This window comes from Lithobates pipiens, unplaced genomic scaffold (assembly GCF_037356315.1).
Source record: "Lithobates pipiens isolate NorthernLeopardFrog02 unplaced genomic scaffold, aLitPip1_a1.2 Scaffold_35, whole genome shotgun sequence".
NCBI lineage: Eukaryota > Metazoa > Chordata > Amphibia > Anura > Ranidae > Lithobates > Lithobates pipiens.
In genome coordinates, this window is record NW_027507811.1 from 5,461,589 (window position 1) to 5,487,722 (window position 26,134).

The 26,134-nt window shown below is 48.3% G+C and overlaps 3 protein-coding genes across 4 annotated transcripts in view; 1 reads left to right on the forward strand and 2 right to left on the reverse strand.

Moving 5' to 3' along the window:
* LOC143955908 (uncharacterized) overlaps positions 1–26,134 on the forward strand; it is an 865,587-nt gene that overhangs the window by 629,244 nt on the left and 210,209 nt on the right. The gene's annotated exons all lie outside the window — the stretch shown is intronic.
* Positions 1–26,134, reverse strand: part of LOC143955832 (uncharacterized) — a 61,379-nt gene that overhangs the window by 10,543 nt on the left and 24,702 nt on the right. The gene's annotated exons all lie outside the window — the stretch shown is intronic.
* LOC143956090 (uncharacterized) lies at positions 776–25,907 on the reverse strand. Of its 2 annotated transcripts, XM_077466220.1 has the most exons (3): positions 24,189–25,907; positions 14,599–14,606; positions 776–3,881 (listed from the first exon to the last, which is right to left on the reverse strand). In XM_077466220.1, exons 1-3 carry the CDS (start codon positions 25,888–25,890, stop codon positions 2,031–2,033), a joined length of 3,561 nt encoding a protein of 1,186 aa, XP_077322346.1. In that variant the 5' UTR covers positions 25,891–25,907; the 3' UTR covers positions 776–2,030. The 2 variants fall into 2 exon arrangements, with proteins under 2 accessions (XP_077322346.1, XP_077322347.1); XM_077466221.1 differs by lacking the exon at positions 14,599–14,606 and having other exon boundaries at positions 776–3,841; positions 24,141–25,907.

Sequence of the window (26,134 nt, forward strand, 5' to 3'; positions counted from 1 at the left end):
GGAGGAGGACAGAAGGGGGTCTGAGGAGGAGTGGTGAGGTCTTGGGGTGATCTGAAGAGGAAGGGGGTGGGAGGAGGACAGGAGGGGGTCTGAGGAGGAGAGAGGAAGTCTGGTGGGGGTCTGAAGAGGAGGTCTAGGAGGAGATTGAGGAGGAAAACGGAGGTCTAGGGAGGGTCTGAGGAGCAGTGGTGAGGTCTGGGGGACTATCTGAGGAGGAGGCAACCAAACATAACAATATAGAATAAAAATGTATGATTTATTGAAACACCAATAAAAAAATCCCACATGGGGCAATTAAAAACAATTTTGTATACAAAACATGGAAATAGGAAGTGGTGATACCCAAACTCATAAGCTGATGGATTGTACGACAGCAATAGCCAAATGCATTTTTCTCTGTATTACATGAATGGTTGGTATAATATTGCTGGTTTCATTATCTTATGTCCTTTAATGTGACGAGCATTCGCCCAGCTGTGCCAAATTCTGCCCGTATTTTCATTATCACAGCAATTTCCTATGACCGTCATCTCAACTACGGGGCAATAATGTGGTATTAATACTGCAGTGCCACATTATTGCCACTAGATGGAGCCGATGACCATAGGAAATCACTGAAATAAAATATGACCAACACCGGTCACGGCTGGGGGGATGCGCGTCACATTTGTTTAGGACTTTTATTGATAGGCGACTCCTCTCCTCATATTGATTAGCGGTTCCAAATAAATAACTACTGCAGTGGGGAACAGACACAAAAGATACGCTCCGCATCTTCCCAAATAACTCTTCTGTTTTATTATGACACAATTGAAGGTTTTTATACACATGATTACGTAGCTGTCACATTAATATTACAATTGTACTTTTATGGTAACAAGGGGCGTAACATAGGCAGGCTAATTCTAATACAAGGGGCGTAACATAGGCAGGCTAATTCTAATACAAGGGGGCGTAACATAGGCAGGCTAATTCTAATACAAGGGGCGTAACATAGGCAGGATAATTCTAATACAAGGGGCGTAACATAGGCAGGCTAATTCTAATACAAGGGGCGTAACATAGGCAGGCTAATTCTAATACAAGGGGCGTAACATAGGCAGGCTAATTCGAATACAAGGGGCGTAACATAGGTGGGCTAATTCTAATACAAGGGGCGTAACATAGGCAGGCTAATTCTAATACAAGGGGCGTAACATAGGCAGGCTAATTCTAATACAAGGGGTGTAACATAGGCAGACTAATTCTAATACAAGGGGCGTAACATAGGCAGGATAATTCTAATACAAGGGGTGTAACATAGGCGGGCTAATTCTAATACAAGGGGCGTAACATAGGCGGGCTAATTCTAATACAAGGGGCGTAACATAGGCAGGCTAATTCTAATACAAGGGGTGTAACATAGGCGGGCTAATTCTAATACAAGGGGCGTAACATAGGCAGGCTAATTCTAATACAAGGGGCGTAACATAGGCAGGCTAATTCTAATACAAGGGGCGTAACATAGGCAGGCTAATTCTAATACAAGGGGCATAACATAGGCAGGCTAATTCTAATCAGGACTGGAAAGAATGCAAACATGTAATGAAAACATTATTAGTGCCGTGTGCAATACATACAAAATACAATACAATTCTATACACAACTCACACATTTCCTTTACACATTCATTCTACAAAGGTTTTTTAGAAACAGACCTGTAAGTGTTTGTGAAATCTTCCCCCACAAAATGTACTCAGCCAATGAGAGGTAAGGACTCCATTTTTATTTTTCTCCTGCTATCAATGGCCGACACGGTACAACACTTCATCCATGTCTTTGGTGATCTCTGATCTCCTTATCAACTGTTTCTTCCATGATGAAGATCAGCCATGGAGTATATCTGAGGTGTATATCAGGGGGTGCTTCTTCCCCACATGTCCAGCAACATTCATATACGAGACATTTCCCGCACTCACTAATACACCTCGAGGGTTGTGTGGGACCCCCTGATGTACGGGAAGACAGGACTTCAGTGAGGAACATTTCTATCACTCAGGACAGGAATACGGCTTCTCCCCCGTGTGCAATTTCTGATGATAGGCCAGAATAGACTTCTTTGAAAAACATTTCCCGCACTCAGGACAAGAATATGGTTTTTCCCCCGTGTGCGATCTCTGATGATCGGAAAGATGGGACTTCTGTGAAAAACATTTTGTGCACTCAGTACAGGAATACGGCTTCTCCCCTGTGTGCGATCTCTGATGAACGGAAAGATGGGACTTCGTTGAAAAACATTTGCCGCACTCAGGACAAGAATATGGTTTTTCCCCCGTGTGCAATTTCTGATGCTGGGAAAGATAGGACTTCGTTGAAAAACATTTTGTGCACTCAGGACAGGAATACGGCTTCTCCCCAGTGTGAGATCTCTGATGTGTGGTAAGACTGGACTTATGTGAAAAACATTTCCCGCACTCAGGACAGGAATACGACTTCTCCCCAGTGTGAGATCTCTGATGTGTGGTAAGACTGGACTTATGTGAAAAACATTTCCCGCACTCAGGACAGGAATACGACTTCTCCCCAGTGTGAGATCTCTGATGTGTGGTAAGACTGGACTTCTGTAAAAAACATTTCCCGCACTCAGGACAGGAATACGGCTTTTTCCCCATGTGCAATCTCTGATGATAGGAAAGACTGGGCATCGCTGAAAAACATTTCCCGCACTCAGGACAGGAATACGGCTTCTCCCCTGTGTGCAATTTCTGATGATAGGCCAGAGTAGACTTCTGTGAAAAACATTTCCCGCACTCAGGAGAAGAATATGGTTTTTCCCCCGTGTGCAATTTCTGATGCTGGGAAAGATGGGACTTTGTTGAAAAACATTTCCCGCACTCAGGACAGGAATAGGGCTTCTCCCCTGTGTGCAATCTATGATGTGTGGTAAGACTGGACTTATGTAAAAAACATTTCCCGCACTCAGGACAGGAATACGGCTTTTTCCCCGTGTGCAATTTCTGATGATCGGAAAGATTAGACTTCCGTGAAAAACATTTCCCGCACTTAGGGCAGGAATACGGCTTCTCCCCAGTGTGAGATCTCTGATGTGTGGTCAGACTGGACTTCTGTAAAAAACATTTCCCGCACTCAGGACAGGAATACGGCTTTTTCCCCGTGTGCAATTTCTGATGATCGGAAAGATTAGACTTCCGTGAAAAACATTTCCCGCACTTAGGGCAGGAATACGGCTTCTCCCCAGTGTGAGATCTCTGATGTGTGGTAAGACTTGACTTCTGTAAAAAACATTTCCCGCACTTAGGGCAGGAATACGGCTTCTCCCCAGTGTGCAATCTCTGATGTGTGGTAAGACTGGACTTATGTGAAAAACATTTCCCGCACTCAGGACAGGAATAGGGCTTCTCCCCAGTGTGCAATCTCTGATGTTTGGTAAGACTGGACTTCTGTGAAAAACATTTCCCGCACTCAGGACAGGAATACGGCTTTTTCCCCGTGTGCAATTTCTGATGATCGGAAAGATTAGACTTCCGTGAAAAACATTTCCCGCACTTAGGGCAGGAATACGGCTTCTCCCCAGTGTGAGATCTCTGATGTGTGGTAAGACTGGACTTCTGTAAAAAACATTTCCCGCACTCAGGACAGGAATACGGCTTTTTCCTTGTGTGCAATTTCTGATGATCGGAAAGATTAGACTTCCGTGAAAAACATTTCCCGCACTTAGGGCAGGAATACGGCTTCTCCCCAGTGTGAGATCTCTGATGTGTGGTAAGACTGGACTTATGTAAAAAACATTTCCCGCACTTAGGGCAGGAATACGGCTTCTCCCCAGTGTGCAATCTCTGATGTTTGGTAAGACTGGACTTCTGTGAAAAACATTTCCCGCACTCAGTACAGGGAAACTTCTTATCAGTCGGATTATCCGTCACAGTCTGAGGTTCCTCAGGGTTGGAGGAATACGATGGTCCGACCACCATATAGAAGATGGGCGGGTTTTCTGAACGCTGCGTCATGTCCTCATCTTCTACTTTACAGTCTGGAGACAAAGTGAGACAATCCTCTGAGGTTTTCCTCATCTCCCGTCCATCTACTAAAATACAAATACAAAGATTATTACTAGACATCAGCTGATTGGTTCCCCTAAACCAGGACTCCGCCCACATCAGGCAGCTTAGTCATGAATAACAGCGGGGCTGAGCCCCACCAGAGGTCAGAGAGTGAGGATGGGGGGAGAACAACCAAGATGAAGACTGGACTGATCCTGAAGACCCCCATCATTGGGTTATTGACTCCTCCCCCATTATCACTTTCTGTTTAATGTTCCAAAGTTGTCACCCCGCTCGGATCGGCACATGCCACGATCCACGGAGCGCTCCGCGGTCTCAGCCTTAGGAAAGACCGCGGCTTCGGCCTAGCTCCGAAGCGGCGGCCATCTTTCTACACCCAGGCCGCTTACACTGTGATCGCTCCAACGGAGCAATCACTTGTAAACAAACTGGCGTCATTGTACAGTGGAGGGGAGAGATCGGATGGAAGCAGACATCCCTCCATACCCTGCAGTACCCAGCAATACCCTGCCAATACTCTACCAATACTCAGCAATACCCTGCCAATACTCTACCAATACCCAGCCAATACCCTGCCAATACCCAGCCAATACCCTGCCAATACCCAGCCAATACCCTGCCAATACTCAACAATAGCCTGCCAATACCCTGCCATACCCAGCCAATACCCAGCCATACTCTGCCATGCTCTGCGATACTCTGCCATGCTCTGCGATACCCAGCCATACTCTGCCATGCTCTGCGATACCCAGCCATACTCTGCGATACCCAGCCATACTCTGCCATGCTCTGCGATACCCAGCCATGCTCTGCCATGCTCTGCGATACTCTGCCATGCTCTGTGATACCCAGCCATGCTCTGCGATACCCAGCCATGCTCTGCCATGCTCTGCGATACCCAGCCATGCTCTGCGATACCCAGCCATGCTCTGCGATACCCAGCCATGCTCTGCGATACCCAGCCATGCTCTGCGATACTCTGCCATACTCTGCGATACCCAGCCATACTCTGCCATGCTCTGCGATACCCAGCCATGCTCTGCGATACCCAGCCATGCTCTGCGATACTCTGCCATGCTCTGCGATACCCAGCCATACTCTGCGATACCCAGCCATACTCTGCCATGCTCTGCGATACCCAGCCATACTCTGCCATGCTCTGCGATACTCTGCCATGCTCTGCAATACCCAGCCATGCTCTGCCATGCTCTGCGATACCCAGCCATGCTCTGCCATGCTCTGCAATACCCAGCCATGCTCAGCCAATATTACAGTGGGGGAGATGATGTGGATATTACAGTGGGGACTATATGGTGGTGGAATTTTAACAGGTTTTTGCAAATTAAATTATTATTTGCTGATCCGAAAAATGATCCGATCTGTGACTCTGATCCGAGGAACGATCCGATCCGTGACTCTAATCCGAGGAATGATCCGATCCGTGACTCTGATCTGAGGAACGATCCGATCCGCGACTCTGATCCGAGGAACGATCCGATCCGTGACTCTGATCCGAGGAACGATCCGATCCGTGACTCTGATCCGAGGATCGATCCGATACGAGGCTCTGATCCGATCCGTGGCTCTGATCCGAGGAACGATCCGATCCGTGGCTCTGATCCGAAGAACGATCCGAGACTCTGATCCGAGGAATGATCCGATCCGTGACTCTGATCCGAGGAATGATCCGATCCGCGACTCTGATCCGAGGAACGATCCGATCCGTGGCTCTGATCCGAGGAACGATCCGATCCGAGACTCTGATCCGAGGAATGATCCGATCCGTGACTCTGATCCGAGGAACGATCCGATCCCTGACTCTGATCCGAGGAACGATCCGATCCGCGACTCTGATCCGAGGAACCATCCGATCCACGACTCTGATCCGAGGAACCATCCGATCCGTGACTCTGATCCGAGGAACGATCTGATCCACGGCTCTGATCCGAGGAATGATTCGATCCGTGACTCTGATCCGAGGAACGATCCGATCCGTGGCTCTGATCCGAGGAACGAGCCGATCCGTGACTCTGATCCGAGGAACGAGCCGATCCGTGACTCTGATCCGAGGAACGAGCCGATCCGTGACTCTGATCCGAGGAACGAGCCGATCCGTGACTCTGATCCGAGGAACGAGCCGATCCGTGACTCTGATCCGAGGAACGATCCAATCCGCGACTCTGATCCAGGGATCGATCCGATCTGTGACTCTGATCCGAGGAACGATCCGATCCGTGTCTCTGATCCGAGGAACGATCCGATCCGTGAGTCTGATCTGAGGAACGATCCGATCCGTGTCTCTGATCTGAGGAACGATCCGATCCGTGACTCTGATCTGAGGAACGATCCGATCTGTGACTCTGATCTGAGGAACGATCCGATCCGTGACTCTGATCTGAGGAACGATCCGATCCGTGGCTCTGATCCGAGGAACGATCCGATCCGCGACTCTGATCTGAGGAATGATCCGATCTGTGACTCTGATCCGAGGAACGATCCGATCCGTGACTCTGATCTGAGGAACGATCCGATCCATGGCTCTGATCCGAGGAACGATCCGATCCGCGACTCTGATCTGAGAAATGATCCGATCTGTGACTCTCATTTGAGGAACGATCCGATCCGTGACTCTGATCCGAGGAACGATCCGATCCGTGACTCTGATCCGAGGAACGATCCGATCCGTGACTCTGACCCGAGGAACGATCCGATCCCTGGCTCTGATCCGAGGAACGATCCGATCCGTGGCTCTGATCCGAGGAACGATCCGATCCCTGGCTCTGATCCGAGGAACGATCCGATCCGTGGCTCTGATCCAAGGAACGATCCGATCCGTGACTCTGATCCAAGGAACGATCCGATCCGTGACTCTGATCCGAGGAACGATCCGATCCGTGAGTTTTTTGATCCGTTGCACCCGTGGGCTTTGTGGCGGTTATATCTGAATGACGCCCCCGAGGCCACAGACATCATTCAGATATCGGCAATTTTCAGCCGGTGATTCCCTGCACCATAAGAACGAATCATAGCGGGCTGTTCCACCGCTTGATCGTTCTTACGGGCGGCGGGAGGGGATGTAAAAATTTAAAGCGCCCCTATCCCCGTGAGCTCGTACGCATACGTAAGTCCCGCCCACATATGAAAACGGCGTTCAAACCGCACACGTGAGGTGTCACCGCGAACGTTAGAGCGAGAGCGATAATTCTAGCCTCAGACCTCCTCCGTAACCCAAAACATGTAACCGGTAAAAAATTAAATAAAATTTAAAGCGTCGCCTATGGGGATTTTTAAATACCAACGTTCGGCGCCATTCCAACGAGCGCGTGCGGTTTTGAAGCGCGACGTGTCGGGTATCTATTTACTCGGCGTATCTTCACATTATGCAAAAAAAATAAAAAATAAAATCGGACCGACTTTACTGTTTTTTTTTATTTATTTTTTTATGTTTTTATTTTTTTATGGAAAACGCATTCGAAAAATTGCTGCGCGAATACCGTGCGAGATAAAAAGTTGCAACGACCACTAATTGTATTCTGTAGGGCAGGGGTACTGAATTACAATTCACGGGGGTCCGGTCAGTAAAATGTCCTTCCCGCGGAGGTCCGAATGTCATATTGGTCATGACTCCGATCCTTCACATCCCAGCCCCCCGTGCACGGCACAATTGTGTTCTATTCCCATTGTACATACCAGAAAAACAAGACCCTACATCAGTGCCCTCAGTGCCCCTTCACATCCCTCCCTTTTACATCACAGTGCCCCATCAGAACCCCTCCCCCAACCCATTACAGACTCTCTCATCACAGTGTGTCCTTTTAAAGACACCCCTATCACAGACCCCTCCATCACGGAACCCCCCACCTCATTACAGACCCCCCTCCAGCACAGATCCCTCCATCACAGATCCTCACTTCATCACATATCTCCCCCCATCACAGATCCCCCTAATACAGACCCCACTCCATCACAGACCCCCTCTCCATCACAGGACCCCTTCTCCATCACAGATCCTCACTTCATCACAGACACCCTCTCCATCACAGACCCCACTCCATCACAGACCCCCTCTCCATCACAGACCCCTCTCCATCACAGATCCTCACTTCATCACAGACACCCTCTCCATCACAGACCCCTCTCCATCACAGGACCCCTTCTCCATCACAGACCCCCTCTCCATCACAGGACCCCTTCTCCATCACAGGACCCCTTCTCCATCACAGGACCCCTTCTCCATCACAGGACCCCTTCTCCATCACAGGACCCCTTCTCCATCACAGGACCCCTCTCCATCACAGGACCCCTCTCCATCACAGGACCCCTTCTCCATCACAGGACCCCACTCCATCACAGGCCCCTTCTCCATCACAGGACCCCACTCCATCACAGGACCCCACTCCATCACAGGACCCCACTCCATCACAGGACCCCTTCTCCATCACAGACCCCTTCTCCATCACAGGACCCCTCTCCATCACAGACCCCCCTCCAGCACAGATCCCTCTATCACAGATCCTCACTTCATCACATATCTCCCCCCATCACAGATCCCCCTAATATAGACCCCCTCTCCATCACAGACCCCCCTCCAGCACAGATCCCTCTATCACAGATCCTCACTTCATCACATATCTCCCCCCATCACAGATCCCCCTAATATAGACCCCACTCCATCACAGACCCCCTCTCCATCACAGGACCCCACTCAATCACAGGACCCCACTCAATCACAGGACCCCACTCAATCACAGGACCCCACTCAATCACAGGACCCCTCTCCATCACAGGACCCCTCTCCATCACAGGACCCCTCTCCATCACAGGACCCCTCTCCATCACAGGACCCCTCTCCATCACAGGACTCCTCTCCATCACAGACCCCTTCTCCATCACAGGACCCCTCTCCATCACAGACCCCCACTCCATCACAGGACCCCACTCCATCACAGGACCCCCTCTCCATCACAGATTCCCCGATACAGACTCCCTCCATTACAGTCCTCCCTCAACATTACAGAGTCAGACTGTCCCTTTCATCATCGCAGCATTCCCCCTATCTCCCCCTCCCCACACTGCCCTACCTTATTCACACAAGCCGGGAAGCACGCATGGCAGGTCCGGACAAAGGGCGGGACTTTTCAAGTTAAAGGGAGGTGATTGGTTGCTGGGACTGCCCCACTGCCTAGCAATCAATCACCCACTTCGTAACGTGATAAGTCCCGCCCTTTGTCCGGACCTGCAGCGCTTCCAGGCTTGGGTGAATAAGGTAGGGCAGTGTGGGGAGGGGGGGGAAGGGTGGAGTGATGCCATGATGAAAGGGAGAGACTTGCCACGCCTCCCATGTAAACCCCACTCCATGTAAATCAAGGATTTTAGCGGCAGCGGCAGGCTGGCAATCCGGCATAGGGGAGAAAACATGCAGGCAACTATTTGTGAGGCTGCGGGCCGGATATGGCTGCTACTGGGTCCGGATTCAGCCCGCGGTCCGCCATTTAGTGATGCCTGCTCTAGGGTCTTTGCTAAAAAAAAACATATATAATGTTTGGGGGGGGGGGGGGGGTTCTATGTAATTTTCTAGCAAAAAAATTAGGGCTGAAACAACTAATCGACTAATTGACAACTAATCGATTATGAAATTAATCGATTACTATTTTCATAATCGATTAATCGGCCAGTAACAAAATGGGGTTAAAGTTAATGAGTCTGATGATATTTACCAGATTGACCAATTAATAGTATATCTCTCCTCTAACAGTATATGCAGTATATATCCTCTAATAGTATATACACTATATCTCTCCTCTAACAGTATATGCAGTATATCTCTTCTAATAGTTATACAGTATATCTCCTCTAATAGTATATGCAGTATATATCTTCTAATAGTATATACAGTATATCTCCTCTTTAATAGTATATAGCCTCTAATAATATATACAGTATATATCTTCCAATAGTATATACAGTATATGTCTCCTATAATGGTATATACAGTATATCTCTCCTCTAATATTATATACAGTATTTATCCTCTAATAGTATATACAGTACATCTCCTCTAACAGTATATACAGTATATATTCCCTCTAATAGTATATACAGTATATCTCTCCTCTAATATTATATACAGTATATATCCTCTAATAGTATATACAGTAGTGTATATCTTCAATAGTTTATACAGTATATCTCCTCTAACAGTATATACAGTATATATCCTCTCTAATAGTATATACAGTATATATCTTGTATATATCTTCTAATAGTATATACAGTATATCTCTCCTCTAATAGTATATACAGTATATCTCTTCTAATAGTTAGACAGTATATCTCCTCTAATAGTATATGCAGTATATATCCCCTCTAATAGTATATACAGTATCTCTCTCCTCTAATAATATTTACAGTATATATCCTCTAATAGTATATACAGTAGTGTATATCTTCAATAGTTTATACAGTATATCTCCTCTAACAGTATATACAGTATATATCTCCTCTAATATACAGTATATCTCTTCTGCCTGTTATTCTCAGAATGGATTCTATATTTTGCTCCCTAACCATATAGTTGATTATTTATAGTTACCATTGCCTATAGAGATATTTAAGAATAAATTGCCTTTTTTTTTTTAAAAACTTTACATATTAACTAAATTATACAGCACACTTTTTTCTAAGTTTATTAACCGATTAATCGAAACAATAATCGGCCAACTAATCGATTCTGAAAATAATCGTTAGTTGCAGCCCTAAAAAGAAATGATGAGTTTTACATGTAGGGGAGAAATGTCAGGATTGGGCCGGGTGCCAAGGGGTTGTACAGGCCCAGTACCCCCGTCTCGTATTACAGCTATGCAGAAAAGGTGGGATTCTCATCCGGGGGGTGATATTAGTACCGGAGTGCCACGTATATATATGTGTGATTACAGCCCAGGATTCCCAAATACCTCCATCTATTTCCACTTCATGCAAGTTTAGAAGTATCATCGATACCAACACTGGGGCCATCAGTCACCGGCAGACGTTTAGTCGGTGTGTGTGGGGGGACTATTTACACCGTCTCCCTAGGATCTCCGATTAATATAGCCAGTTTATCTCTCCTCCTTCCCCTCCCCCCCTCTTCCTGTACTTCATATGCTCGAGCATTCCAGGGACCCCCTATGCGGATGCCCCCCCGTCTATTAATGCCATAGAATTTGTATGTCGATTTGACGTGGCGGGGACACCCGCATATAGAGCCTTGGCGTCCGGACGCTCTGTATAGTGTTTGATGTTATTTTCGTCTTTAGCGTTGCCACATCCAGAGACCACGTGACGCTGGTACCTCCGAATGCTATTCAGGGCCGCCTTTAATAATGATTGGGCCCTGGGCAAAACTTTTCTTGGGCCCCCCCCCCCCCCCATGCAGTTTTGCTCTCCGTTTGCTCTGAGACATACAATAAATAGCAGCTAGGCTCAAAATCTGTTTACTGAATCAGATCAGGCAGCTATTGCGATTGGTTGCCAGAGGTTACAGTGTACCATTACCGCTCACTGACTGGTTGCCAGAGGTTACAGTGTACCGTTACCGCTCACTGACTGGTTGCCAGAGGTTACAGTGTACCATTATCGCTCACTGACTGGTTGCCAGAGGTTACAGTGTACCATTATCGCTCACTGACTGGTTGCCAGAGGTTACAGTGTACCATTACCGCTCACTGACTGGTTGCCAGAGGTTACAGTGTACCATTACCGCTCACTGACTGGTTGCCAGAGGTTACAGCACACATTACGGCTCACTGATTAGTTGTTAGAGGTTACAGCACATGATTTCTGCTTGCTGATTGGTTGCTAGAGATTACTGTGGATATGACCTCAGGGGGGGCATGATATACATATCCATGCCGCCAGCCACCCCTATTTACATATAAATGCTGGTAATTTACATGTAAACACAGGCTTTACAGGTGAGTCATCTGTACACAACAATAGGGCAGAGCTGGGCAGAATTAGTAGCAGCACTTCACACTGAGGTATTGGGACACAGTACAGGACTAAAACCTCAAGGGATGAGGGAATTTAAACCAGGATAGTTGGCAAGTATGAGGCAGCTGCTTTTGGCCCCACAACAATGACAGGGCCCAGGGCAGCTGCCCCTTTTGCCGTGCCTTAAAAACGGCCCTGATGCTATTTAGTTGCAGGTGTCGGTATTTTTATCTCCCAGTGTGTATTTTTCCTTATTATAATACATTTTTCTACAATTTAACCTCCACATTGCACGTTGTGACGCTCGTTTGGTCTTCTGGTTCCTGCCAGTCTTGACAGGAACACACCAGTTTTTTGATTGATATCACCCAGTCCCCGCCCCTACTCTGGACCAATCAGTGAGCAGTATGGGTGGAGGAATGGATTTAGTGTTAATGACCCACCTGTGCTGATCTCTGTAGAAGTGTCCTCCTCTATAAATGTCCCCGTTATTCCATCCTCCTCCATAGACTGCTGATCATCCCTCACATACCTCTCTTCTTCTTCTGATTTCACCTCAAATTCTATATCCATTGGATCTCCACTCTAAACCAAGAAAATGAGAGAGAAAATATCATCTGTAAGATAGAAGATTTATTACTATGACATCATATAAAAAAAAATACACATCCTCTCCAGAAGTCCATGTTCTAGATTCTCCATCCCACCAACCTTGTAACAGTGGGGGATGGTGCGACCTTCCTGTGTGGGATCCCGGGAATACAGAGGACGGGGACATCTCTCTGGTGGGTTCCTGGTATTATGTGGCCCCATCATGAAATCCTTATACAGATCCGCATTTCCTTCAAAAAACTCCTTCATCGCCCTATACTGCTCATCCGCCATTTTAAACTCTTCTTGAGCATCAACTTTAGGATCTCTCAGGTTTCCACTCTGAATATATAATAAAAATGACATCAATGGTAACAATGCAGATAATGTACAGATCCTAATGATACTATCAGTGATTGTTCCTCATCTACCTGATGATGGTGGGGGATGGTGTGACCTTCCTGTGTGGAATCCCGGGAATACAGAGGACGGGGACATCTCTCTGGTGGGTTCCCATTACTGGATCCATCTGTAGGAAACACACACACTGACTGAATACATTGTTTCTATGTGTTTATCAGATGATGGGGGATCTAGGTGGAGCCTCCGTACTGCTCTCTCCTTTACAATAAAGTCTCCTCTTACCCGGTGATGTGAGGGGAGGCTGATTGGCCATCATGACGTCCTTCCCGGCTCCGCTCTCCTCTCCTGTCAGCAGCTCGATGATCTCTCTGGTGACTTCTAGAATCTTCTTTGTATTTCTCTATTCTATCAGGGAGGGAGGTGGAGGCAATGTGATGGTCATGTGATCTCCAGACTTCACAGGAGGAAAACTCTAGATCTGAAGACAAATAGTAAAATCAAATGACATTCCCAGAATCCTCCTCACCTCACTGGTCAGGTCTCTTTATTTAAACCCCACTTCATGTTGAGGTTTCTGATATTACATATAATGGAGGTCCAACAGCCCTACTTTGAAAGTGAGGAGGTCAGGGGTCGGCCCACATCCTAAGAGCATCAGAAAGAGTTGGATAGAGGGATATTAGGAGGAGGAGCTGTGAGGTCAGTGTGATGTCATAAGATTGTCTAACTCTGATTGGAGGGACATTGGGAGGAGGAGCTGTGGGGGGCGCTGTGTGAGGTTTCTGTACACAGAATCATTTCTCCCGGGTGCGTCCCTCCTCTCCTAAACTGAAAGATGAACGTTGTCTTTGGGCTTTGCCAGGACACATCATATTCCCCTCTCAGCTCTCCTTCCTCTCTATAACATGTGCTTTCTACCAATCCTTCCGACAGTTTTCTCCTCTCTCCTTAATCTCTCTTTTCCTCACCCCTCTTTTCCACCCCACAGCCTGTATATATCCCCCTCACTTCTGTCCTCTCCCTATTCCTGCATCACCGACTCCTGATAATTCTAAACCCAATAAAACCTCCAGGACTCTGAGGCATGTCCCTTCATATAAATCACACTCCCATATTACCTCCCCCACCCTTCTGCTTCTCCTAACCTCTGGAGATTAAACCCCAAACCCTGGACCTCCATCATTTAACTGTGCCCAAATCTCCCATCCCCCCATGCCCTCTGGCAGCATCTGCAAATCCTCAAACCAGCCTCCTCTTCTCTTGCGCCCTTTGGAACGCCTGCTCTGTCTGTAACAAACTCACTTCTGTCCATGACCTCTTTATCACTAACTACTTGCTGTTACTGAAACCTGACTTCATGAATCCGACACTGCTTCTCCTGCTTCCCTCTCCCATGATGGCCTTCTCTGGACTCACTCCCCCAGACCCAGTGGGCAGAAGGGAGGTGGAGTGGGAATCCTTCTAGCCCCACATAGCATCTTTCAGGTACTTCACCCACCTCCCTCTCTGTCACTCTCCTCATTTGAGGCACATTGTATTTATCTATTTTCTCCAGTTTCTTTAAGAAGTGCTGTGCTATCGGCCTGGACCGGAATCAACCTTTCTTGGTGACTTCTGTGCCTGTTCTTGGGCCTCTCCTATTCTCCTCTACACCTCCTCCCTGGGTCAGCTGATACCCTCCATGGCTTCCAATACCATTTCTACACTGATTACTCCCAAATCTATCTCTCTACCCCTCAACTCCATCAGTCTCCTCACCGCATCACTAATTTACTGACAGACATATCAGTCTGGATGTCACACCACTTCCTCCAACTCCATCTATCCAAAGCTGAGCTCATAATATTTCCTCCCCCACGTGCCCTTCCCCCGACTTATCTGTCAAGATCGATGGGACAACCATCAACCCGTCTCCCCATGCCAGGGTGCTAGGTGTAATCCTGGACTCTGAAATCTCAGTTCGGCCTCACATCCAATCACTGTCCAAAGCTTCGCAACATCTCCAATATACACCCCTTCCTAACCAATGACACCACAAAGCTGCTAAACCATTCCCTGGTCACCTCTGACCTCGACTACTGCAACTCCCTCCTCCTTGGATTACCTTAAATTAAGCTCCTCCCCTTCAGTACATCATAAATGCTGCTGTGAGATTTGCCCACCTTACCAACCGTTCAATGTCTACTACCCCCCTCTGCCAATCCTTCCACTGGCTTCCATTCGGTGTCCTCCAACCCTCTCTGCCAATCCCTCCACTGGTCTCCATTCAGTGTCCTCCACCCCTCTCTACCAATCCCTCCACTGGCCTCCATTCAGTGTCCTCCACCCCTCTCTGACAATCCATCCACTGGCCTCCATTCAGTGCCTTCCACCCCTCTCTGACAATCCCTCCACTGGTCTCCATTCAGTGTCCTCCACCCCTCTCTGCCAATCAATCCACTGGCCTCCATTCAGTGTCCTCCACCCCTCTCTGACAATCCCTCCACTGGTCTCCATTCAGTGTCCTCCACCCCTCTCTGCCAATCCCTCCACTGGTCTCCATTCAGTGTCCTCCACCCCTCTCTACCAATCCCTCCACTGGCCTCCATTCAGTGTCCTCCACCCCTCTCTACCAATCCATCCACTGGCCTCCATTCAGTGCCTTCCACCCCTCTCTACCAATCCCTCCACTGGTCTCCATTCAGTGTCCTCCACCCCTCTCTACCAATCCCTCCACTGACCTCCATTCAGTGTCCTCCACCCCTCTCTACCAATCCCTCCACTGACCTCCATTCAGTGTCCTTCCCGCTCTACAAATCCCTCCACTGACCTCCATTCAGTGTCCTCCACCCCTCTCTGACAATCCCTCCACTGGTCTCCATTCAGTGTCCTCTACCCCTCTCTGCCAATCCATCCACTGGCCTCCATTCAGTGTCCTCCACCCCTCTCTGCCAATCCCTCCACTGGTCTCCATTCAGTGTCCTCCACCCCTCTCTACCAATCCCTCCACTGGTCTCCATTCAGTGTCCTCCACCCCTCTCTACCAATCCCTCCACTGACCTCCATTCAGTGTCCTCCACCCCTCTCTGCCAATCCATCCACTGGTCTCCATTCAGTGTCCTCCACCCCTCTCTACCAATCCCTCCACTGGTCTCCATTCAGTGTCCTCCACCCCTCTCTACCAATCCCTCCACTGACCTCCATTCAGTGTCCTCCACCCCTCTCTGCCAATCCATCCACTGGTCTCCATTCAGTGTCCTCCACCCCTCTCTGTCAATCCCTCCACTGGCCTCCATTCAGTGTCCTCCATCCCTCTCTACCAATCCCTCCACTGGTCTCCATTCAGTGTCCTCCACCCCTCTCTACCAATCCCTCCACTGACCTCCATTCAGTGTCCTCCACCCCTCTCTACCAATCCCTCCACTGACCTCCATTCAGTGTCTTCCACCCCTCTCTGCCAATCCCTCCACTGGCCTCCATTCAGTGTCCTCCACCCCTCTCTGCCAATCCCTCCACCCCTCTCTACCAATCCCTCCACTGACCTCCATTGAGTGTCTTCCACCCCTCTCTGCCAATCCCTCCACTGGCCTCTATTCAGTGTCCTCCACCCCTCTCTACCAATCCCTCCACTGACCTCCATTCAGTGTCCTTCCCGCTCTACGAATCCCTCCACTGACCTCCATTCAGTGTCCTCCACCCCTCTCTGACAATCCCTCCACTGGTCTCCATTCAGTGTCCTCTACCCCTCTCTGCCAATCCATCCACTGGCCTCCATTCAGTGTCCTCCACCCCTCTCTGCCAATCCCTCCACTGGTCTCCATTCAGTGTCCTCCACCCCTCTCTACCAATCCCTCCACTGGTCTCCATTCAGTATCCTCCACCCCTCTCTACCAATCCCTCCACTGGCCTCCATTCAGTGTTCTCCATCCCTCTCTACCAATCCCTCCACTGGTCTCCATTCAGTGTCCTCCACCCCTCTCTACCAATCCCTCCACTGACCTCCATTCAGTGTCCTCCACCCCTCTCTACCAATCCCTCCACTGACCTCCATTCAGTGTCTTCCACCCCTCTCTGCCAATCCCTCCACTGACCTCCATTCAGTGTCCTCCACCCCTCTCTACCAATCCCTCCACTGGCCTCCATTCAGTGTCCTCCACCCCTCTCTGCCAATCCCTCCACCCCTCTCTACCAATCCCTCCACTGGCCTCTATTCAGTGTCCTCCACCCCTCTCTGCCAATCCCTCCACTGGTCTCCATTCAGTGTCCTCCACCCCTCTCTGCCAATCCCTCCACTGATCAACATTCAGTGTCCTCCACCCCTCTCTACCAATCCCTCCACTGGCCTCCATTCAGTGTCCTCCACCCCTCTCTGCCAATCCCTCCACTGGCCTCCATTCAGTGTCCTCCACCCCTCTCTGCCAATACCTCCACTGGTCTCCATTCAGTGTCCTCCACCCCTCTCTGCCAATCCCTCCACTGGCCTCCATTCAGTGTCCTCCACTCCTCTCTGCCAATCCCTCCACTGGCTTCCACTCATTCAACAAACAAAATTCTATATAGCAACAACATCACCAAAGTCATCCATAACTCGGTCCTCAGCTACATCTCTAACCTCGTCTCACAATACCAACCTAATCGTTCTCTTCGTTCCTCCCAAGACCTTCTGCTCTCTAGCTCCCTCATCACCTCCTCCAATGCTCATCTCCAGGACTTTTCCAGAGCTTCTCCCATCCTATGGAGGTCCCTACTCCAATCCGTCCGATGATCTCCTACTCTGTCCAATTTTATCCGATCCCTGAAAACTTTTTTCTTCAGAGAAGCCTATCCCTCCCCCACCTAACTGGACTTTTATTTTCTCCATCAGCCCATCCCCCATAGTTATTGCCTTTTGAATCACTTGACCCTCCCTCTTAGATTGTAAGCTCTAAGGATCAGGGCCCTCTGATTCCTCCTGTATTATATTGTATTGTAACTGTACTGTCTGCCCTCATGTTGTGCAAACTGTTGGCTCTATATAAATCCTGTATAATAATAATAATATATGTGTGTATCATCATCTGCTGGAGATAAAAGACATCACAGTGACTATGGAGGAAGAGGACGGACATGACGGGGGATAAAGAATAGAAAATAAGATCTTATTACCTTCTCTGCTGCCGATATCAGCAACGTCACCTCTAACTCTTATCACAAGGAGCTTCCTTCCTGTACCTGACATCACTTCCTGTCTTCCATAGAGACTTCCTGTGTAGGTATAAGTGAGAAGATCACCACCTTGTGGAGCTCAGAGGAACTGCAGCCCAGAGAAACGTCTCATAGTGTGAACACGGCCTTGTGCTGTGTGTGTATATACTGTATATCCTTATAGATGTGTAGTGCTCCCCCCACAGGAGCCACGAATGATATCTGGTTGTTTCTCATACAGTACAGATTAATGAAACGGGAAAGTTGGGACTTAAAATGAGGTTGTTGACATTGTGGAGGTGGCCTCATTCAAAGTCCTAAAATCCCCTCTTTTTCTCATACAGTACAGAGGCCACCAGTCACCCAAGCACCAGTCCATTCACTCCGACTCCAATAAACAGTCTAGGGGATTGTCTATTTGTAATGAATTCCTTGTAAAACTCGGGGTTTGGGATACTCTAAAACTGCTAGCAACCCTCACAGCTGAGGACCGTGAGGTATCTATCTGAACAGTCTTAGACCCTCACAGCCCAGGACCGTGAGGTATCTATCTGAACAGTCTTAGACCCTCACAGCCGAGGACCGTGAGGTATCTATCTGAACAGTCTTAGACCCTCACTGCTGAGGACCGTGAGGTATCTATCTGAACAGTCTTAAGCCCCATACACACGGTCGGACTTGTACAAACTTTTCCGTGGACTTTTGTACAAAGTGTGTTGTCCACAAGTTTGTATTGCATACACACGGTCGGACTTTTTGACAACAAACACGAACGTGGTGACGTCACAACGTACGGACGCCACTTCAAAAGAGGACGTTCAATGACTCCAGCGCCACCTTTGGTCAACTTCTGTATTGTAGTCTGATCGTTTGCAATGGTTCTGAGCATGCGTGTTTGTACCTTGTACAAAAGTCCGATGCTTTTGCATACACACGGTCGGACTTTGCTCCATCGGACTTCTGTTGTCAAAAAGTTTGTCCGTTCGCAGAGCCAACAAAAGTCCGATGAAAACAGAAAAAGTTTGTCCGATGGAGCGTACACACAGTCGGATGTTGCTCCAAAACAGCTAATTTGCATGTTTGTTGTCAAAAAGTCCGACCGTGTGTACAGGCCTTTAGACCCTCACCGCTGAGGACCGTGAGGTATCTATCTGAACAGTCTTAGACCCTCACCGCTGAGGACCGTGAGGTATCTATCTGAACAGTCTTAGACCCTCACAGCCGGGGACCGTGAGGTATCTATCTGAACAGTCTTAGACCCTCACCGCTGAGGACCGTGAGGTATCTATCTGAACAGTCTTAGACCCTCACAGCCGGGGACCGTGAGGTATCTATCTGAACAGTCTTAGACCCTCACAGCTGAGGACCGTGAGGTATCTATCTGAACAGTCTTAGACCCTCACAGCTGAGGACCATGAGCTATCTATCTGAACAGTCTTAGACCCTCACAGCTGAAAACCATGAGGTATCTATCTGAACAGTCTTAGACCCTCACAGCTGGGGACCGTGAGGTATCTATCTGAACAGTCTTAGACCCTCACAGCTGGGGACCATGAGGTATCTATCTGAACAGTCTTAGACCCTCACAGCTGAAAACCATGAGGTATCTATCTGAACAGTCTTAGACCCTCACAGCTGGGGACCGTGAGGTATCTATCTGAACAGTCTAAGCCCCTGTACACACGGTCGGACATTTTGACAACCAAATCCGTCGGATTTTGTCCGAAACTGTTGCATACACACGGTCGGACAAAGTTGTCGAAAAATCCGATCTTTCAGAACGTGATGACGTAATTTCGTTACGACGGGACTACGTTCAGGCTAGTAGCCAATAGCTTTGATGTAGGAATTTGATCTGAGCATGCGTGCCACTTTGTCCGATCGGAATTCTCTAAACATGATCGGAGTATGTCCTATCGGACCAGTTTGTCGGAAAATATTTCCAGCAAGTTGGAAAATTTGGTCCGACGGATATTCCAACGGAACCAGTCCGATGTAGACCACACACAGTCGGATTATCCGACAAAACGGTCCGATAGGATAAATTCCGATGGATTCTCCGACCGTGTGTACAAGGGATTAGACCCTCACAGCTGAGGACCGTGAGGTATCTATCTGAACAGTCTTAGACCCTCACAGCCGGGGACCGTGAGGTATCTATCTGAACAGTCTTAGACCATCACAGCTGAGGACCATGAGGTATCTATCTGAACAGTCTTAGACCCTCACAGCTGAGGACCGTGAGGTATCTATCTGAACAGTCTTAGACCATCACAGCTGAGGACCATGAGGTATCTATCTGAACAGTCTTAGACCCTCACAGCTGAGGACCATGAGGTATCTATCTGAACAGTCTTAGACCATCACAGCTGAGGACCGTGAGGTATCTATCTGAACAGTCTTAGACCCTCACAGCCAAGGACCGTGAGGTATCTATCTGAACAGTCTTATACCCTCACAGCTGAGGACCATGAGGTATCTATCTGAACAGTCTTAGACCATCACAGCTGAGGACCATGAGGTATCTATCTGAACAGTCTTAGACCCTCACAGCTGAGGACCGTGAGGTATCTATCTGAACAGTCTTAGACCATCACAGCTGAGGACCGTGAGGTATCTATCTGAACAGTCTTATACCCTCACAGCTGAGGACCATGAGGTATCTATCTGAACAGTCTTAGACCCTCACAGCTGAGGACCATGAGGTATCTATCTGAACAGTCTTAGACCCTCACAGCTGAGGACCATGAGGTATCTATCTGAACAGTCTTAGACCATCACAGCTGAGGACCGTGAGGTATCTATCTGAACAGTCTTAGACCATCACAGCTGAGGACCATGAGGTATCTATCTGAACAGTCTTAGACCCTCACAGCCGAGGACCGTGAGGTATCTATCTGAACAGTCTTAGACCCTCACAGCTGAGGACCATGAGGTATTTTGGTACGGATTTTGGCCCAAACTTGTCTTGCATACACACGGTAGCACAAAGTTGTCAGAAAATCCGATCGTTCAGAACAAGGTGACGTAAAAGAAGTACGTTGGGACTAAAAAATGGGTCAGTAGCCAATAGCTTTCGTCTCGTAATTTATTCTGAGCATGTGTGGCACTTTGTCCATCGGAATTGTCTACGCACGATCAGAATTTAAACGATCGGATTTTGTTTTCGGAAAATTTTAGATCCAGCTCCCAAACTTTGTGTCAGAAATTTCAGACGGAAAAACTCAGATGGAGCCCAAGCACGATCGGATTTTCCGACAACGCGATACGATCGGACTTTTTCCATCGGAAAGTCGGCCTGTGTGTACAGGGCATTAGACCCTCACAGAGGACCATGAGTAAGGATGAGCTCAGGCCTGTTCGCATGGACCATGTGCAGAGCCCGCCAGGAAGTCACCGCAGCTCTGTGCTAATCACAGGCAGTGAGACATTGCCCCGATCGGGCAATCTCTCACTGCCTGTGATTAGCGCAGAGCTGTGCCGACTTCCTGGCGGGCTCAGCCTGTGGTCCATGCGAACACGCCTGAGCTCATCCCTAACCATGAGTCTCTTTGTGGCATCCGGTTTCCCTGCGCAACGGCACAGTTATCGCCATCCAGTGCAATCTCAGGAACCCCGCACAGTGCAGGAGGGCGCTCTTCTTCTATCTCACAGATGAGATTCTTGCTGAGGACCAGGGAATGGCCGGTATTTGAAACCCTATGAGATGTGGTCTCAGTCCAAGCAGCCTCTGGCACCCAGTGTCGAGACAAGGTCACCCACCGCCCAGGGCGAATATGGAAAATTGTGCAACTCCCTCACAAGTGGGAGGGGCCAATGGCGGCATGCAGAGCACAATGTATGTAATGTTTGTGGCATGGGCAAAACAGCTCCAACAGTTGTGGTACATTGCAGCAAACCGAAGAGTTTGCATTGGACGCAGTTGCAGTGTGACCCCATTCCATTCAATCTTTACTGCATCTCTTCCTTCATGTGGGGGTCTGAGGAGGAGGGGGGAGGTCTTGGGGTGATCGGAAGAGGAAGAGGGGTGGGAGGAGGACGGGAGGGTCTGAGGAGGAACGAGGAAGTCTGGTGGGGTCTGAAAAGGAGGTCTAGGAGGGGATTGAGGAGGAAAACGGAGGTCTAGGGAGGGTCTGAGGAGGAGTGGTGAGGTCTTGGGGTGATCTGAAGAGGAAGGGGGTGGGAGGAGGACAGGAGGGGGTCTGAGGAGGAGTGGTGAGGTCTTGGGGTGATCTGAAGAGGAAGGGGGTGGGAGGAGGACAGGAGGGGGTCTGAGGAGGAGCGAGGAAGTCTGGTGGGGGTCTGAAGACGAGGTCGAGGAGGAGATTGAGGAGGAAAATGGAGGTCTAGAGAGGGTCTGAGGAACAGTGGTGAGGTCTGGGGGACTATCTGAGGAGGAGGCAACCAAACATAACAATATAGAATAAAAAAGTATGATTTATTGAAACACGAATAAAAAAATCCCACATGGGGCAATTAAAAACAATTTTGTATACAAAACATGGAAATAGGAAGTGGTGATACCCAAACTCATAAGCTGATTGATTGTACGGCAGCAATAGCCAAATGCACTTTTCTCTGTATTACATGAATGGTTGGTATAATATTGCTGGTTTCATTATCTTATGTCCTTTAATGTGACGAGCATTCGCCCAGCTGTGCCAAATTCTGCCCGTATTTCCATTATCACAGCAATTTCCTATGACCGTCATCTCAATTATGGGGCAATAATGCGGTATTAATACTGCAGTGCCACATTATTGCCACTAGATGGAGCCGATGACCATAGGAAATCACTGAAATAAAATATGACCAATACTGGTCACAGGGAATACACGTCACATTTGTTCTGGAATTTTATTTTCTAGGCGACTCCTCTCCTCATATTGATTAGCGGTTCCAAATAAATAACTACTGCAGTGGGGAACAGACACAAAAGATACGCTCCGCATCTTCCCAAATAACTCTTCTGTTTTATTATGACACAATTGAAGGTTTTTATACACATGATTACGTAGCTGTCACATTAATATTACAATTGTACTTTTATGGTAACAAGGGGCGTAACATAGGCAGGCTAATTCTAATACAAGGGGCGTAACATAGGCGGGCTAATTCTAATACAAGGGGCGTAACATAGGCAGGCTAATTCTAATACAAGGGGCGTAACATAGGCAGGCTAATTCTAATACAAGGGGCGTAACATAGGCAGGATAATTGTAATACAAGGGGCGTAACATAGGCAGGCTAATTCTAATACAAGGGGGGTAACATAGGCAGGCTAATTCTAATACAAGGGGCGTAACATAGGCGGGCTAATTCTAATCAGGAGTGGAATTGAATGCAAAACATGTAATGAAAACATTATTAGTGCCGTGTGCAATACATACAAAATACAATACAATTCTATACACAACTCACACATTTCCTTTACACATTCATTCTACAAAAGGTTTTATAGAAACAGACCTGTAAGTGTTTGTGAAATCTTCCCCCACAAAATGCACTCAGCCAATGAGAGGTAAGGACTCCATTTTTATTTTAAAAGGCCTAAAGGACCACCTATTAAGTGGTGGGGTTAACGCGTTTCGTCCCAAAGGACGACTTGAGAAAACAGACCTCTTAGAAGAGTTTACACCACAAAATGTACTCAGCCAATGAGAGGTAAGGACTCCATTTTTATTTTTCTCCTGCTATCAATGGCCGACACGGTACAACACTTCATCCATGTCTTTGGTGATCTCTGATCTCCTTATCAACTGTTTCTTCCATGATGAAGATCAGCCATGGAGTATATCTGAGGTGTATATCAGGGGGTGCTTCTTCCCCACATGTCCAGCAACATTCATACACAAGACATTTCCCGCACTCACTAATACACCTCGAGGGATGTGTGGGACCCCTGATGTACAGGAAGACAGGACTTCAGCGAGGAACATTTCCATCACTCAGGACAGGAAGGTGGCTTCTCCCTCGAGTGAGATCTCTGATGTGTGGAAAGATTGGACTTGATTGAAAAACATTTCCCACACTCAGGACAGGAATATGGCTTTTCCCCTGTGTGAGATCTCAGATGTCTGGAAAGATGGGACTTCTCTGAAAAACATTTCCCGCACTCAGGACAGGAATACGGCTTTTCCCCCGTGTGCGATCTCTGATGACAGGAAAGATTGTACTTCTGTGAAAAACATTTCCCACACTCAGGGCAGGAATATGGCTTCTCCCCCGTGTGAGACCTCTGATGATGGTAAAGAATGGACTTCTCTTGAAAACATTTTCCACACTCAGGGCAGGGATATGGCTTCTCCCCCGTGTGAAACCTCTGATGGTAGGAAAAATGGGACTTCTGTGAAAAACATTTCCCGCACTCAGGGCAGGAATACGGCTTCTCCCCCGTGTGCAATTTCTGATGATTGGAAAGATAGGACTTGTGTGAAAAACATTTCCCACACTCGGGACAGCAATACGGCTTTTCCCCTGTGTGCAATTTCCGATGATGGTAAAGACTGGAGTTATGTGAAAAACATTTCCCGCACTCAGGACAGGAATAAGGCTTCTCCCCCGTGTGCAATTTCTGATGATTGGAAAGACCGGACTTTTGTGAAAAACATTTCCCGCACTCAGGACAGGAATACGGCTTTTCCCCCTTGTGCAATTTCTGATGATGGGAAAGATGGGACTTTTGTAAAAAACATTTCCCGCACTCAGGACAGGAATACGGCTTTTCCCCCGTGTGCAATTTTTGATGACGGGAAAGATGGGAGTTTCGTAAAAAGCATTTCCCGCACTCAGGACAGCAATACGGCTTTTCCCCCGTGTGCAATCTCTGATGATAGGAAAGACCGGACTTCTGTGAAAAACATTTTCCGCACTCAAGACAGCAATACGGCTTTACCCCCGTGTGCAATTTCTGATGATCAGAAAGATTGGACTTCACTGCAAAACATTTCCCGCACTCAGGACAGGGATATGGCTTCTCACCTGTGTGAGTTCTTTTATGTAGATTAAGTTTGGATCTAGAATAGAAACACTTCTCGCACTCAGTACAGGAAAACTTCTTATCTTTTGGATGAATAGCACCGTCCCGCACAGTCTGAGGTTCCTCGGGATAAGAGGAATATGATGGTCCGGCACCGTCCCGCACAGTCTGAGGTTCCTCAGGATAAGAGGAATACGATGGTCCGGCACCGTCCCGCACAGTCTGAGGTTCCTCAGGATAAGAGGAATACGATGGTCCGGCACCGTCCCGCACAGTCTGAGGTTCCTCGGGATAAGAGGAATACGATGGTCCGGCACCGTCCCTCACAGTCTGAGGTTCCTCGGGATAAGAGGAATACGATGGTCCGGCACCGTCCCGCACAGTCTGAGGTTCCTCGGGATAAGAGGAATACGATGGTCCGGCACCGTCCCGCACAGTCTGAGGTTCCTCGGGATAAGAGGAATACGATGGTCCGGCACCGTCCCGCACAGTCTGAGGTTCCTCAGGATAAGAGGAATATGATGGTCCGGCACCGTCCCGCACAGTCTGAGGTTCCTCGGGATAAGAGAAATACGATGGTCCATCTACACTGTGTGGTGCCGGATGGACATTTGAGGTAGTCGGGTTTTCTCCTGGACTATACTGTGTGATGTCCTCATCTTCTACTTTACAGTCTGGAGACAAAGTGAGACAATCCTCTGAGGTTTTCCTCATCTCCCGTCCATCTACTAAAATAGAAATACAAAGATTATTACTAGACATCAGCTGATTGGTTCCTGCTGTGCCTGCTGTCAGTGCTCTCTCTCTATCTCGGTGCTGGTGTCAGTGCTCTCTCTCTATCACGGTGATGGTGTCAGTGCACTCTCTCTCTATCACGGTGCTGGTGTCAGTGCGCTCTCTCTCCATCACGGTGCTGGTGTCAGTGCGCTCTCTCTCCATCACGGTGCTGGTGTCAGTGCTCTCTCTCTATCACGGTGCTGGTGACAGTGCTCTCTATCACGGTGCT

Excerpts from the sequence above, each read along its gene's own strand:
- LOC143956090 (XM_077466220.1), bottom strand. The coding sequence starts at position 25,890 with ATGTCTAGTAATAATCTTTGTATTTCTATTTTAGTAGATGGACGGGAG.